The sequence below is a fragment of the Salmo salar genome, chromosome 21 (assembly GCF_965601325.2).
Source record: "Salmo salar chromosome 21, fSalSal1, whole genome shotgun sequence".
In the NCBI taxonomy this organism is placed as follows: Eukaryota; Metazoa; Chordata; class Actinopteri; order Salmoniformes; family Salmonidae; genus Salmo; species Salmo salar.
In genome coordinates this window covers 33920657-33937545 of record NC_138311.1, presented here as the reverse complement: position 1 = coordinate 33937545, position 16889 = coordinate 33920657, and the positions used below count along the sequence as shown (strand labels likewise).

The 16889-nt window shown below is 42.7% G+C and overlaps 1 protein-coding gene across 1 annotated transcript; it reads left to right on the top strand.

Moving 5' to 3' along the window:
• Positions 1 to 875: 875 nt before the first annotated feature.
• Positions 876 to 15845, top strand: LOC106582173 (tumor necrosis factor ligand superfamily member 11). Its single transcript, XM_014164980.3, has 4 exons — positions 876 to 1247; positions 4209 to 4244; positions 13174 to 13309; positions 13574 to 15845. The coding sequence occupies exons 1-4, from the start codon at positions 1053 to 1055 to the stop codon at positions 14017 to 14019; spliced, it is 813 nt and encodes a 270-aa protein (XP_014020455.1). The 5' UTR covers positions 876 to 1052; the 3' UTR covers positions 14020 to 15845.
• The last annotated feature ends 1044 nt before the right edge of the window (positions 15846 to 16889 follow it).

The following is a 16889-nucleotide window of genomic DNA, read 5'->3' as shown; positions in this document are numbered from 1 at the left end:
CTGAACCAGGTTTTCCTCTAGGATTTGGCCTGTGCTTAGTTCTATTCCGTTCCTTTTTAACCCCCAAAAAACTCCCAAGTCCTTGCCAATGACAAGCATACCCATAACATGATGCAGCCACCACCATGCTTCAAAATATGAAGAGTGGTACTCAGGGATGTGTTGTGTTGAATTTGCCCCAAACATTCCACTTTGACATGATGGGGTATTGTATGTAAGCTAAGCCAGTGACACAAAATCGGGCACTGTACATGTTAGAGGCCCTTCCCCTCCTGTTTGCCGCAGAGACAAAAAAAAGCACATTTCCTGCAATTCTACACATTTTGCCATGTGGCTGAGAGAAATGCTTACAGTTTTAAAGTTATTTTCCTGCTATTCTACACATTTTGCTATGGGCTGAGAGAAAAATGTGCAGTTTTAAAGCTAATTTCCTTAAATTCTACACATTTTTCCATGACTAAACATAACAAAATCAATGGGGGCCCCATGCCATTCTCCCTGACTACATATCTTTATTTTGGTGATTGTTGGTTCTCAAAGTATAAGCTATAAGTCCATCAGCTACAGTTACTCTTCAAGGGAAATCTTTTGCATAAAAATGACTTTCCCAGACTCCTATCATTATAAAAACCTTCATAAAGTGGTTATAACTGCCATATCTCTTTTTTAATCTAGCAAATGTAACCTTGCCAATCATTCCATCACCGTCGGAGGGGGAAGATGATCAGGTGTCCGCTCGTTTTGCTGGAGGGGGTTTGACGCGCCGCAACTGCTGTGTGTTATAAAGAGCCCGGTTTCGATGAACCTGTCCTGTACCACAGTTATGGTTCTGTGTATGTTTGTGTGAATGCACGACGTTGTCTTTAACGGTAGCACACACACATACACACACGCTAGACTAAAGATATCTTTCGTCTGATTGGCTGTCTCTCTACAGAGGGAGCTGCTAGTCTTCTGCCCACCCACTGTTTATAGCTCTCCTCTGTCAGAAGTTCAGAACTTCCTTCCTTCCAGTGAGAGTAGTCTATTCATCCAGAGCACCAGGACTCACCATGGCAGCTAATGATTACCGAGGCTACCTGAGGAACCACGCCGACATGGAGGGCGCTCAGTCCCGCTACCACCCGTCCCATGGCTCGAAACCCAAATATAGACCGTTTATATTCGTTACTCTGGCTGTTATGGGATTGCTGCAGATTGCATCGAGTGTGGCGATCTTGTTACACTTGACAGGTTATCTCCAAGAGGTAAGAAACACTTTTCAAGACGCACAACGGGTGATAACATAACTATGCGACACACTTGCGAGTTGCGACATGTGCACAGGTGCGCGTCAGCATTATATCTTGAACTTGCGGGTGGCTACATTAAATTCGACTTTAAACAAGCAGCCTGACAATTGGGTAAAACAATCTGCAAAAATTGTTGCATCGTTTTGAAATTGTAATTGACTCACATGAAGTTTAAAATTGAGAGTGAAAAGTGGGCTACATTAAACAGTTGTCTTGTTTACATTGCATTGGAATACCCAAACCTATAGCCTTTTGCTGTTTCAAGCGCACATTGTTGAATATCATTCAAGCTTGCAGGTTTGCGGATACAGTTTGGGCTCGCAACTTCTTGAGGAACTTGCGGCTGAAGTGCGCGAGCACTTTCCTTTTGAACAATCTCTGCTCTCGACACCCAGTGGCGGTAATTCTGTGAATTTGTCCCCAATAGTAAAACCAGCTGTCAGCACTCTGAAATAGCACATTTCTCTACTGATCAGATTGTCTGCACAGATTATAAGGAGTTAAGTTATTTCAGCAAGAGAGTATTTTCCATGTCACAGACCTTATCAAAGCAATCTCCCTTTTTCACAAAGATAAATCTCAATAGTGAGTGTTGCCAAATGGGGATATTGTAGCCTATATAAAGATGTCATTCAAGTAATCTTGTTTGTAAAATACATCTGTTTTTCCTTAAGCAGGAATGTTTACTCTGTTATTTACAGTTTTCTGTCGGAAATGAAGGGAAAAAAATGTTTCTTGAAGGGTATGAGGTAGTTGGGGTAGGTGGTTTTAAAAACCATCCAATAATCTCTACTGAAGATGTTTAACCGTTCTCAAATTCAAACATGCTTTATTGGCTTGACATAATTACACATTGGTATTGCCAAAGTAACAAAACACAATATGAATATTTACCAGTTGTTCAATTTTAGCTCTAGGTCTTCTCCAGTCAAGCCATTAGGCCTCAGCACAGAGAGAGACAGAATAACATGGCAGTGATATTTATGTGCTTCAGTGCCAGTCAGGTAGCTAACCTGTCATGTACCACTATCACCCTGCACAATCAGTCTTGTATAAGACAGCATTAACATTATTTCTGGGTTGTTATTATTGCTTTATGGTGGTTTCTAGAGTTGAATGATAGTCATGTTTCAACAAGCCAAACAACAAGAAAACATTTCAGTTCCATCATGATGCTCCATCAGTCTTCACACGTAGGCCTAATGAAGCCCAGAATGGTGTGTGTGTGTGTGTGTGTGTGTGTGTGTGTGTGTGTGTGTGTGTGTGTGTGTGTGTGTGTGTGTGTGTGTGTGTGTGTGTGTGTGTGTGTGTGTGTGTGTGTGTGTGTGTGTGTGTGTGTGTGTGTGTGTGTGTGTGTGTATGGAGAGAGCCTGCTGCAGAATGATGTGTGTGTGTGTATGGAGAGAGCCTGCTGCAGAATGATGTCAATGTTGGTTGACCAATCTTTTGGCATAAACACAGTGGTGTGTGTCGGGAGCTTGTTAACTCCTGGAGAAGAGCCCAAGTAGGAAGGAGAGAGAGGGGTGTTGGGAGAGAGAAAGAGAGAGAAAGGGAGGAGAGGGATGAGAATGATATATAGCTAGAAAGAGAGAAAGAAGGAGAGGAAAGAGAACAAGAGACGGGCAGAGAGAGGGCGAGAGATGGTAGTAAAAACTATACATTTACATATCGGGATATTATTTTTGACGATGTATCGTTTTGACAATATCGCATTTTTATTTTTGTGCTAGTTGGCTATACCTGCACAAAAACTCCAGCTTTTTTTGTTCATAGCTTGTTCTCCATCTTCTTTTTAAATAGGGAGCCAATTTGTTTTCACAAACTTTCCATGACTGAACAAAACCTGATTTCCATGACTGAACAAAACTTGTTTTCTCATGGCTCTCTTGTCTCCCTGCAGCAGACAATATGTGAGCGATATGTTTGGAACATCGAATCGCAAATAAAATCACAGTATTGAATCACAATACATTCACGCTTCGAACACACTGACAGCGTCATTGCATTTTGGTACACCAGAATTACATTCATTTCCAATGGAACGCTGTGTTTGCCTTGCAGCAATGAGTTGCAGAGGCAGTTGCAGTGCGTTCTGTGTGGTGCATACCTTGGATTTATCGAACGTATGCATCAAACTGTATGCTTAGACTGCTTGATAGAAATTGTAGCAGAAGGTGAATGTTGAACTTTTGTTGCACACATATCCAGATGATGCTGCGTACTATTTTGCAAAATGACGCTGTCGGTTGTTTGAAGCGTTAGGATATGTATTACAATTCTATCGGCACCTAAGTATCATGATAATATCATTATCATGATGTCCCTGGTTCAGGTGGTAGAGCATGGTGCTTGCAACGCCAGGGTTGTGGGTTTGATTCCCACAGGGGACCAGTGTGAAAAAGTATGAACATTTATGCAATCACTACTGTACTGTAAGTCGTTCTGGTTTAGAGCTTTTGCTAAATTACTTAAATGTAAAAATGAGAAATGGCTATTAGAGTTGTTTTTGTCACAAGGACCAGATGCACTGCTCCCCCTGTCTGAACATCTGTAGGAGTTACTGTATCTGATGGGGGAGTAGGAGGCAGCACAGCACTGTGCCTCAGGATCTGAGAGACCAGGATGTACAGGACATCTGGTTCTAGATGGGGGTATAGGGGTGGGAATGGGTATGGGTATGGGGAATGGTTGAAGAGGCCTGGTGCAGACATGAACAGAGAACTGGCACCTCTAACCTATGGATACACTGCCTGCCAAGCAGTCACTAAAAGTCAGAGTAGGTCTTCCAGGTTTCAGTCAGTGAATTGTGACACGCTTGAGGCTACCTGTCAACAAACTGTGTCTGTTTTACTCTGATAAATTAGGGGGATTGTTAGGTAATATGTGTCTTCCTAACGCCCGTGTTTCTGTTTCCAGGTCGATCTCTCCTCTGCAATGCAGCAGCCAATGGAGGTGAGTCGACCCCTGTCTGATCATAATAACCAACCCTCTGATTGGTCCACATTAGAGGGTTTTTACTTTAATGTTGTCCGGTACTTCCTGGTAAGGTACAATTAATAGAGCTATGTTTGTCATTAAAGCTCAGAGATTGTTGGGTTACAATTTATTTTACAATCTTATATCAGATGTTATTTAGTTACACTATTTGGTATGTAATCAAAAAGATAATTGCCATTTCGAAAGTAAATCAGATTACAGTATTTTATCAGATTACAGTATCTACAGGATATACATTCCGAAGCTGTTTCCTTTTTGGCTTCATTCACTGATTCTTTGACACGAAACAGCCTTGTCCTGTGTGTGAGTTAGCCTATGGCAGTCCTATTTGGCCAAACCAGAATATCAATAGCTGGGGGAAACTACTGGGAAACCACCATGGTGTGTATATTCAGCAATTGTATTTCACCAAGTGAACAAGGTGTTCCTATAACAGATTACACCTGGTAAGCATTTCCTCCTCCTATAACTTGCATCCATGAGTGAACAGTATTATCAGCATGGGGTGTACAGTAGGTAAATGGTGAGACGTTTATATTATAACCAAAACAAGGTTACCCATTCTCAAATTTGGGCTTAGTCTTGCTGTTCCCATGGTTCTGTTTTTGTGCCTACCACAGCAAATGTTCACCCTAAGCCAAACCCAGCTTCAAACCCTAACCCCAGTGTGGTCAGGAGCCTGTAGAGAGGTCAAGCCATCCTCCCAGTCCCTACCCACTGATCAGGGGTCAGACATGTTTCATCTCCCCAATAAAGCGAGGAGGGGGGTCGGCCTAGAGTCCGATTTGCCTGTAGTTTACTGTATTGTACATGGGGCACCAATCAAATGATGTCATGGTTTGGCGGCGGTGATTGCTAAGTGCAGGCATAACCTTCACTCATTAATGACAATGGCATAACGTACGTATGTGTGTGTGCCTTGAGTAATCTTCGCTCATCAGTAACAGTGGCGTAGAACGGTGGTCGCGGCGGAATGCACCATTGTTGAGGTCTGACATGGGTTTTCTGTAAATCCTTTTTGGAACATTCCACCATCTTGCTGGCACAGGTTTCCCCCGGCAACAGCAGAATCTTTCCAGGAATTAAAACAACACAGAAAGAAAGGAATCCGCTCTGCTTTGCTTAGCTGTGTTTAGTTTCCCATAATGTATTTTGAATTTGCCCTTGTTGCCCCAGAGGAGTGCTTAGACAAACCACCCACTCTGCTCTGCTGTCTCTGCTGTCTCTGCTCTGCTGTCTCTGCTCTGCTGTCTCTGCTGTCTCTGCTCTGCTGTCTCTGCTGTCTCTGCTGTCTCTGCTCTGCTGTCTCTGCTCTGCTGTCTCTGCTCTGCTGTCTCTGCTCTGCTGTCTCTGCTGTCTCTGCTCTGCTGTCCTCTGCTGTCTCTGCTCTGCTGTCTCTGCTGTCTCTCGGCTCTGCTGTCTCTGCTCTGCTGTCTCTGCTGTCTCTGCTGTCTCTGCTCTGCTGTCTCTGCTGTCTCTGCTCTGCTGTCTCTGCTCTGCTGTCTCTGCTGTCTCTGCTGTCTCTGCTGTCTCTGCTCTGCTGTCTCTGCTCTGCTGTCTCTGCTCTGCTGTCTCTGCTCTGCCGTCTCTGCTCTGCCGTCTCTGCCGTCTCTGCTGTCTCTGCTGTCTCTGCTGTCTCTGCTGTCTCTGCTGTCTCTGCTGTCTCTGCTGTCTCTGCTCTGCTGTCTCTGCTGTCTCTGCTGTCTCTGCTGTCTCTGCTGTCTCTGCTCTGCTGTCTCTGCTGTCTCTGCTGTCTCTGCTCTGCTGTCTCTGCTGTCTCTGCTGTCTCTGCTCTGCTGTCTCTGCTCTGCTGTCTCTGCTGTCTCTGCTCTGCTGTCTCTGCTCTGCTGTCTCTGCTGTCTCTGCTCTGCTGTCTCTGCTCTGCTGTCTCGTCTCTGCTCTGCTGTCTCGTCTCTGCTCTGCTGTCTCGTCTCTGCTCTGCTGTCTCGTCTCTGCTCTGCTGTCTCGTCTCTGCTCTGCTGTCTCTGCTGTCTCTGCTGTCTCTGCTCTGCTGTCTCTGCTCTGCTGTCTCTGCTGTCTCTGCTGTCTCTGCTGTCTCTGCTGTCTCTGCTCTGCTGTCTCTGCTCTGCTGTCTCTGCTCTGCTGTCTCTGCTCTGCTGTCTCTGCTGTCTCTGCTGTCTCTGCTCTGCGTTGGACTGAGGAGGCCTCTGTGTCATCAGGTTGACATCTCAGACTGGGATGGTTCCCATGTTGTAGTCTCAGCCCTGCTCCTGCCTCCAGGCTGCAGAGTGAACCCTGCTCTAGGCTTTATGAGGTGTGAGGCTGAAAGGTCTATTTGGCTCCCTGTGTGTTATCATAGAGTCTGCCCTGGGATGTGTGTATGTGTGTGGGTGTGTGGGTGCGTTGTGATAGTCTTCCCAGGGACCAGTGTTACTTCGCTGACAAACGAGTGGGTTTGTTAAAGAGCAGGCATTATTAAGAGCTGTCACATCTCATGTTTGCCTTTGTTAAGTGCTCTTTGATCCAGACATATTAGACCTACAGTGGGCTGGCTGCATTGGACCTGTGGTCAGCGTGATGGCAGGAGGGTCAGAGAGCACAGGATACTCAGAGCTCAATGGGTTGGAACTGATGACTCATGGCTGTAGTTTATTGCACAGTGGACAGTGGACTGAACTGGGTGAAAGGTGATACAATAGAATAATACAGTTCATCACTGGAGTGGATAATTACAGTCCTGTAGTAAACAGTTACTACCCCAGCCTGAGCCTCTGCTCTGTAGCTCTGCAGCGAAAGGAATCTTCTCTTCCTGGTAAGGAGGTATGAGGTGGTCGAGCGTCTCACCACAAATCAAAGCTCAATGCCAAAATGTTGGGCCAGGGGGGAGTTAGTTCCTGATTTCTCCATAGCCTTGGCCAGACTTGTTTACACTGTCTAATTCTAAACCACTTTTCTGTAAACATGTTTACACAGCAAATTGTTTTTGGAAGAGAGACTGTACTGATCTTGGACTGAACATCGTACAAGTCTGTCTGCTCCTGTTTTGTGAGTAAATATACAAGGCTTAATATTAGTGTTATGCAGGTGCACTAATGTTGCTGCAAACCACCGTGATGATCATGCCAGGGCAATAGTCTGTTTAATTTGAAATGCTCTGTGCCATTCCTATTCAGAGGTGTTGTGTGTCCACTTGTGGTTTTCAGGTCATTTAAGAACAATCTTCAACAGTGTTCAAGTCAACACTTCGCTTTTGTTTCTGGTATTTAATTGTATTTATTGGCTCGAGGTAGAGCGGAGATGAGATTTCAGGCATACCAGGGCTGATCAAAATGTGGGAAATTATACTGAAATTATAAAACAAGTTGAAACATCTACAGGATGTCTCTGTTCTGGAAGTAAGTGTCTCTAGCAGACAGACAGTAGGTCTTCACACGGAACCTGTTCAGTGAGGCAGGCAGGCAGGCAGGCAGGCAGGCAGGCAGGCAGGCAGGCAGGCAGGCAGGCAGGCAGGCAGGCAGGCAGGCAGGCAGGCAGGCAGGCTGTTTACTTGCATAGAGACTATGTTTTTCTCTATGTGCTGCGTCTTGTCTCCAGTCTATGTACTGTAGCTCTGACTGGGGATACACATGTCATCGCACCACTCCAGGGGTGAATCTAATCAGATTTACAAGTTGTGCCAGAACTGTGAAGGGAACATCCATCTGAAAGGTGACATTACCCAGCAGCCCTAGGGTCCCAGAATCAGACAGCAATTTCTGGTGCTGCTCACAACTCAGAGCTCCGGGCTTAGAGGTTCACTAGGCAGAACTAATGGGAGAAGTGTGTGGGAAACACACACATGCACGCCTGTACACACACAGCATAAGCTATAATTAAAATAGACAATGAAATAAGCATTGGTTGAAATATGTGGCGCTAGCAACTGCTTAGAAAGTATTATGATTCGGCTAATGATAAATCACTTCTAGATAGAGGTTTGCGGTCACTAGAGCCCTCATTCCCAGCTCGAACCTGACAGCCAGCCAGGCCTCAAATTCTGTGAATTGATTGGGGCTGGGCAGGTTTTGGGCTTGCCGTGCTGTATTAAGAAAATAAAAAACAGTGTCTGAGCACCTTTTAGCCTACATAGCTCTCTGTCAGCTGCAGACACTGCAGACACTACCAGGATTCCAATATTGGCTGGGCCAGAGAAATTTGTGGCCATGATTTAACTTATTTTTCTGATGATTTACATATTTAAATGTAGCGATACGAATAGGCTGGAGTGCACTCGGGAGAATGATGATCCATGAGACCACGACAGGCAGCGCATCTCAGTATCAGGAGAAGCCAATGCATCTGTTAACGCCGATTCAGTGCCTTCAGAAAGTATTGACACACCTTGACTTATTCCACATTTTGTGTTACAGCCTGAATTTAAAATTGATTAAATTGAGATTTTGTGTCACTGGCCTACACACAATACCCCATAATTTAAAAGTGGAATTATGTTTTTAGAATCTTTTGAAATTTATTCAAAATAAAACACAAATGTCTTGAGTCAATAAGTATTCAAGCCGTTTGTTATTGCAATCCTAAATATGTTCAGCAGTAAAAATGTGCTTAAAAAGTCCCATAATAAGTTGCCTGGACTCACTCTGTGTGCAATAATAGTGTTTAACATGATTTTTTAATGACCACCTGATCTCTGTACCCCACAAATACAATTAAGACCAGGAGTGTTTTCCAATGCCTCGCAAAGAAGGGCACCTATTGGTAGATTTTCCTAGCCACCGTGCTTCTACATCTACATTGCATGCTGTTTGGGGTTTTAGGCTGGGTTTCTGTATAGCACTTTGTGGCATATGCTGATGTAAAAAGGCCTTCATAAATACATTTGATTGAGTTTCATTGATTAATGACTGTGATGGGAGAAAACTGAGGATGGATCAACAACATTGTAGTTACTCTACATTACTAACCTAAATGACAGAGTGAAAAGAAGGAAGCCTGTACAGAATACAAATATTCCAAAACATGCATCCTGTTTGCAATAAAGCGCTGAAATAAAACTGCAAAAAAATGTGGCAAAGAAATGTACTTTATGTCCTGAATACAAAGCATTATGTTTGGGGCAAATCCAACACAACACATCACTGAGTACTACTCTTCATATTTTCAAGCATGGTGGTGGCTGCATCATGTTATGGGTATACTTGTCGTCTGCAAGGACAAGGGAGTTAATAGAGCCAAGCACAGGCACAATCCTAGAGGAAAACCTGGTTCAGTCTGCTGTCCTACAGACAGTGAAAGACAAATTCAATAACCTAAAACATAAGGCCAATTATACACTGGAGTTGCTTACCAAGATGGCATTGAATGTTCCTGAGTGACCTAGTTATAGTTTTGACTTAAATCGGCTTGGAAATCTATGGCAAGACCTGAAAATGGCTGTCTAGCAATGATCAACACCAACTTGGCAGAGCTTGATGAATAAAATAATAAATAATGTGCTAATATTGTACAATCCAGGTGTGCAAAACTCTTGAGACTTACCCAGAAAGACTCACTGCTGTAACTGCTGTAATGTATAGACTCAGGGGGTGTCAATACTTATGTAAATTAGATATTTCGTTTTCAATACATTTGCCCAAAAATATTTTCACTTTGTCATTATGGGGTATTGTGTGTAGATGGTTGGGCTAAAAATCTATTTAATGCATTTTGTATTCAGGTTGTAACACAACAAAATGTGGAATAAGTCAAGTGGTACACCCTAGACTTCCCTGCTAATGTGCCTTTCTGGACCTAGTAAACTATCAAAAGTAGACCCATAACTGATCCAAATGTTTTCCTAATAACACAGGGCATTTTAAACGTTTATTTTTGGCAGAACATCTTATTTATTGTTTCATTATTCAAGGCTCCCTTTGTTGTTTTATTTCAAAATAAAATGCTTTATTTTATTGAATGGCATGAATGACTTGTATGCTGTGTAATGACAAATTAATTTGTTATATTGAAGTAGGCTAAGTTACATTAAGGCAGATAAAACAGGACACACTCTCATAGCTTGATTGTGGATAAATTATATAAGGCTACTACGTGAGTCAAGAGGAAAATAATACACTTGATTTAGGCTACATTATGGCATGCTATATGTTTCTGATCAGTGCTAGATGAGCAAATGAGCTAGCACCTCCATTTGCCCAGCCAGAGATCAATTATCCAAAAATACTGTGGCGTTTACAGGTTTCCCAATCTTATAACTTTACTAGCTTAAATAACAAATGGACAGAGGGAAATACGGTTAATGCCAACAGGCATTTGAATGTTACACTGCACGGAGTAACGGGGAACTGCACAAAACAACAAACCTAGCATGAACTAGCAAGCCATAAATCACAGTCCAGCGGGAGGTATCTCCCCAGAGAAATAATCACGAGAGAGAAAAAATGGGTCTCTCCCCACTATTTATATCCCCACAAACCAATGTGCAGCTCCCCCCTTCTTCTATTACCATAACAAACCCATCATCAATGAACATGACTGTTGCTGCCAGCCTGGGGCAGGGTCTGCCCACCCTACCTCCTGAGGGTCGCTAAAATACAGACAGAGATTCACTGAAAACAAATCACATTGATTGATTATCAGACAAGTCACAGGCTTTTGGTCGGGAGTCGGACAGGGTACTACACGAGTGAAGAGCAAATTCCACTTGTTAAGCTACGTAATATGCTAGAATTTTGGGGGGGTCAGCTAATATATGAGCAAACAAAAAATCGGAGCTAACGTTAACATTTTCCCAGCCTAATTGTTACCAAATATCCAAACGGAGATTCAGTGAAAACAAAAATCTGACATTGATTGATTAATCAAGACGAGTTCCCTACTCTTGTCTCAAAGCAGCGAGTTGGCGCTGTCCCAATCAAATCGGTGCTGAAATGTGTATTTGTAATTATTAAGTATCCTATTAGCTGCTGCCAAGGCACCAGCTACTCTTCCTGGGGTCCAACAACATTAAGGCAGTTATATATAATTTAAAACATTACATTTCATAACACTTACATGTGTGTAGAGTGCGTGTCTTATCATGTGTATGTGTGTCTGTGCCTGTGTGTGTGTTTCTTCATAGTTCCCGCTGTTCCATAAGTTGTATTTTTATCAGTTTTCTTTATTTGATTCTACTGTTACCTGATGTGGAATAGAGTTCCATGTAGTGTAGTACCCCCCCCCCCCCCCCCCCCCCCCCAGGGTCTGTTCTTGATTCTGGGATTGTGAAGAGACCTTTGGTGGCATGTCTTGTGGGGTATATATGGGTGTTCGAGCTGTGTGCTAGTAGTTTAAACAGACACCTCGGTGCATTCAGCATGTCAACACTTCTAACAAAAACAAGTAGTGATGAAGTCAATCTCTTCCATTTTGAGCCATGAGATTTACATGCATATTATTAATGTTGGCTCTCGGTATACATTTAAGGGCCAGCCGTGCTGCCCTGTTCTGAGACAATTGTAATTTTCCGAGGTCCCTCTTTGTGGCACCTGACCACATGACTGAACAGTAGTCCAGGTGCGACAAAACTAGGGCCTGTAGGACCTGCCTTGTTGATAGTGTTGTTAAAAAGGAAGAGCTACACTTTATTATGAACAGACTTCTCCCCATCTTAGCTACTGTTGTATCAACATGTTTTGACCATGACAATTTACAATCCAGGTTTACTCCAAGCAGTTTAGTCACCTCAACTTGCTCAAGTTCCACGTTATTTATTACAAGATTTAGTTGAGGTTTAGGGTTTAGTGAATGATTTGTCCCAAATACAATGCTTTTAGTTTTTTAAATATTTAGTACTAACTTATTCCTTGCCACCCATTCTGAAACTAACTGCAGCTCTTTATTGTAGTGTTGCAGTGATTTCACTTGCTGTAGTAGCTGACGTGTATAGTGTTGAGTTATCCGCAAACATAGACACACTGGCTTTACTCAGGCCAGTGGCATGTCATTAGTAAAGATTCAAAAAAGTAAGGGGCCTAGACAGCTGCCCTGGGGAATTCCTGAATCTACCTGTATTATGTTAGAAAGGCTTCCATTACTCTCTGTGTTCTGTTAGACAGGTAACTCTTTATCCACAATATAGCAGGGGATGTAAAGCCATAACACAAGTTTTTCCATCAGCAGACTATGATCAATAATGTCAAAAGCCACACTGAAGTCTAACAAAACGTTTCTCTCAGTCAATCATCAATCATTTGTGTAAGTGCCATGCTTGTTGAATGTCCTTTCCGAAAGTGTGGTGAAAGTCTGTTGTCAATTTGTTTACAGTAAAATAGCATTGTATCTGGTCAAACACAAATTTTTCCAAAAGTTTACTAAGCATTGGTAACAGGCTGATTGGTTGGCTATTTGAGCCAGTAAAGGGAGCTTTACTATTCTTGGGTAGCGGAATTACTTTTGCTTCCCTCCAGGCCTGAGGGAACGCACTTTCTAGGAGGCTTAGATTGAAGATATGGCAAATAGGAGTGGCAATAATGATCATCTCGGTCAGGATTTCCCAAACTCTATTTCTTTTAAATTAGTATAGGCTAATTGTTGGATATGACTTTGGGAGTTTCAGTATAAGCAAGAATTTGATACATGCATTCAATTGCATTAGCCTACTTTATTCCAATATTTCCATCATTCAGTTCATTAAGGTGAGTTTTCCTCTCAAAATGTTGGATTATTGTGTGCTTATTGACATTTACTGCATTGATTGATAGGAACTAGGAAAATAAGCATTTTACTGCACCCGCCATAACACCTGCTAAACTTTGTACCCGACCAATACAATTGTATTTTATTGATGGCTGTTTTCTCATCTCCTCACTCCGCTGCCGCCCTCTCACAGGGCCACTCTGCTCTGACATGCATTGTAGCGTCCCGTTGATGACCCTTTCCATTTCCGCAGGAAGTGCAGACGGAACCCATCATGTTCGACGCCCTGAAGGACCCGAGGAAAGGCAGACAACGCTGCAAGAACCAGGGGAGGGAGGGGCTTCCATCAGCTCATCTACCAATCAGAGCAACTATAGACTATGTGAAGAGTAAGTCCATAGCAATAGCCAACAGTAAGCCACAGCTTACAGCTAGAACTAGCCTACTGCAACCAATACTAGTATACAGTACAATGGTGAAAATATAATTCTGACAACCTCTGTCTGTTTGACAGATTTGACTAATAACAACATAATCATTGAAGTTTTGACTGACTTATTGATTGATTGACTGATTGTATTACTGGTTAGTTGATCGCCTGACTGATTGATTCATTAATTTATTGATTGGCTGTTGTATTTGTATTGTTCCAGAAGGGGAGCTGAGAGCAGCTATGATTCATTGGGACGAGGCGCAGGGCCACCTGAAGAAGATGCGTTACCATGACGGCCGTCTCCTGGTGGATGAGCCAGGCCTGTACTCTGTCTACGCCAAGACCTGTTTCCGCTACTATGACCTGGGACCTGAGACAAAGCCTGGCGATGCCACGCCCCAGGCCGTGGACGTGAACAACGCCCAGCTCATCCAGTACATCTCCCACGAGAAACACACGTCCCTGCCCAGCAAGTCTGTGGTGCTGATGAAGACAGGAAGCACCATGCGCTGGAATAACTCCCAGTATAACATGTACTGTGCCCAGCAGGGCAGGGGGGTAATGCTACAGCAAGGGGATGGACTGTTTGTTAATGTGTCCAATGCCTGGATGCTGGATCCTGAACCAGAGGGGACGTACTTTGGGGCGATCAAGATAGGGAACTGAAACCGCGTACAGAGGAGGAGGAGGATGTGCTACTGAACGTTCTATAGACGTAACTGCCAAAGAACCACTGAGAGAGAGACAGAGCACTTGTTGTATGTAACATTACTGAATTTGTATTAGATTTGTTTTAGTTTTTTATTGAAAGGAATGGGCTATGTTGCTCTTCACCGGATAGAGAATTAGGATATGCAGTCATTTAAGTGAGGTGATATGGATACCTCCGTTCACTCACGAGACCTCAACAAAACCCATATGCCGTTCACACATAGACTTAACCTGTTCCTTATGGTCCAAAACTGCACAGATTGCTTTTTAGTTAAACATTTTATAAAGTTGATAGTTATCAACCATTTTAGATTGTTGATATTTCTCATTCCAGGGGTGCACTTTTGAAAAATGTTGTTAGGATGTGTTTTTAAAGTATAGCAGTGTGAATCCTATCTTCTGTTTATCAGCTGACACAAAGTCATTCCTCATCGCTAGTCTGGCCCCTCGTAGTTTACAAAACATTGTCATCGTCTTGAACAGAAGCACAGCTGGGGTATTTTGTTTATAACTGAGGAGAGTTTCCGCCAGTGAACTCTTTGGTACACTCTTAGAAAAAAGGCTTCCAAAAGGGTTCTTCGTCTGTCCCCATAGGAGAACACTTTTTGGTTCCAGGTAGAACCCTTTTTGGTTCCAGGTAAGGTTTCTACATGGAACTCAAAAGGGTTCTACCTAAAACCAACAAGGTTCTACCTTGAATCAAAAGGGGTTCTTCAATGGGGACAGCCGAAGAACCCTTTAAGGTTGTAGATAGCACCTGCGATGCAGTGCCTTAGACCACAGCAGCACCTTTTTTTTCTAAGAGTGTACCATAAGTGTAGTGTAGCCATTAGCCAATGATGCTCCTCTGTCTCTCTTGGGTAAGGATGAACTCAAGTTTAGAGGGTGAGGAGGAGGTTATTCAGTAGTAAACACAGTATTACTGTCCATTCAGGCCCAGGCAACATTTACCATTACATAGACATTATTTAAGGGAATAACAACAGCTGTGTAAGAACAATGATAAATACTGTATCAATCACTATTGATTTTTGTTTTCCAAGGAAATACAGAAAAGTGAGTATAGAAGTACTCCATAACTGCATGTACTTAGTTTAACCAGGAGAGACCTGCTGCAATCATCCCATTAACTGAGGGGAACATGGTTGTGGTTTCGTCAAAAGTCTTTTTTCTTATTTTGATTAGTTTTCCCCCAAATTACACAGTATTGAACACTTTTGTCCAGTTTTTGGTGGTTTATACAAGTAATGATTATCAAAACACACAAACAACTTATGTAAAGATGCATACTGAAGATAGCTGGCCTGTCTTACCGTAGGGGAGGAGCGCAGAGATTCCTGTCTTTATGAAACTAGCGGATCCAAATTGACTTTGGTCCACCTTTTAACTTATAGTTCCTTTTTTCATTTGACTCTTTGAGGTAAATGAGAATATGCACTAAATGTATTTATTTATTAGCTATAACAATGCAGATAGGGACCATTGCTTAAATGACCTGTCTGCTGTAAAATCTTGTCTATTTGATGTCTGTATTACAGTAGGAAGTACTTAGTTTATTAGTAGATGCGCTTTTATTGTCCAAACACAGGGGCTCAATGTTAAATTCTGTATTTGTATTTTTTTATTACGACAATTCTGTGTGCACTTGCCTAGCCGAAGCAGAATATACTGTCCATCATAAGACCGTAGCAAACTTAAGTTTAAAAATCTTGTACATTCTTTTTTTTATTTGATGTTTATTTATGTCAATTTAACTAATAAAATCATTACTTTTATATATAGGTTTGACGTTTGTTAAACATTTTTTATCATGAATGCATAACGCATACTATGAATTGTGGATAATGTGTCACATCATCTTTTACAGACTTGAACAGAAAGTTTTTAAAATGAGTTAACCAAAGCTCCAGCACCAGCTCCAGCACCACGTCTTTACCCTACAGTTATTGTCATATGGTTAGCGCTGAGCAATTAACCAAAATGCCGGTTATTTTTCAGTTTTAATCAGATAATTGACTGACTCTGTTCAAATATTGGAATTCCATTTTGTTCAGTTTTTTTTCTGTGAGCTCTATTGACCAGGCACATTTAGCTGCAGTTTCTCTAGAGATAAATCAGATCATGCCCAAACTGTGTGGTGTAGTGGGGATTAGTAGTAGGTATGGCTGGGCGATATGGAAAATAAATGATCACGATATCTATATATTTTTTCATTTCATAACGATAATTATCACGATATTAATAAAATAATGTTTAAAAGATGCATATCTGCTGCAGACTCAAGAATGCCTAATGCCTGAACAAACCACTAGGCAGGTAGCGTAGTGGTTAGAGCGTTGGGCAGGTAGCCTAGTGGTTAGAGCGTTGGGCAGGTAGCCTAGTGGTTAGAGCGTTGGGCAGGTAGCCTAGTGGTTAGAGCGTTGGTCAGGTAGTCTAGTGGTAAGAGGCAGGTAGCCTAGTGGTAAGAGGCAGGTAGCCTAGTGGTTAGAGCGTTGGGCAGGTAGCCTAGTGGTTAGAGCGTTGGGCAGGTAGTCTAGTGGTAAGAGGCAGGTAGCCTAGTGGTAAGAGGCAGGTAGCCTAGTGGTTAGAGCGTTGGGCAGGTAGCCTAGTGGTTAGAGCGTTGGGCAGGTAGTCTAGTGGTTAGAGCGTTGGGCCAGTAACTGAGCGTTGGGCCATTAACCGAAAGGTTGCTAGATTGAATCCCTGAGCTGACGAGGTAAAAATCTGTTGTTCTGCCCCTGAACAAGGCAGTTAACCCACTGTTCCCTGATAGGCCGTCATTGTAAATAAGTTGTTCTTAACTGACTTGCCTAGTTAAATAAAGG

Excerpts from the sequence above, each read along its gene's own strand:
- LOC106582173 (XM_014164980.3), top strand. The coding sequence starts at position 1,053 with ATGGCAGCTAATGATTACCGAGGCTACCTGAGGAACCACGCCGACATG. Across the intron at positions 4,245-13,173 it reads CAATGCAGCAGCCAATGGAG|GAAGTGCAGACGGAACCCAT; the intron begins GTGAGTCGACCC and ends CCATTTCCGCAG. Across the intron at positions 13,310-13,573 it reads AACTATAGACTATGTGAAGA|AAGGGGAGCTGAGAGCAGCT; the intron begins GTAAGTCCATAG and ends GTATTGTTCCAG.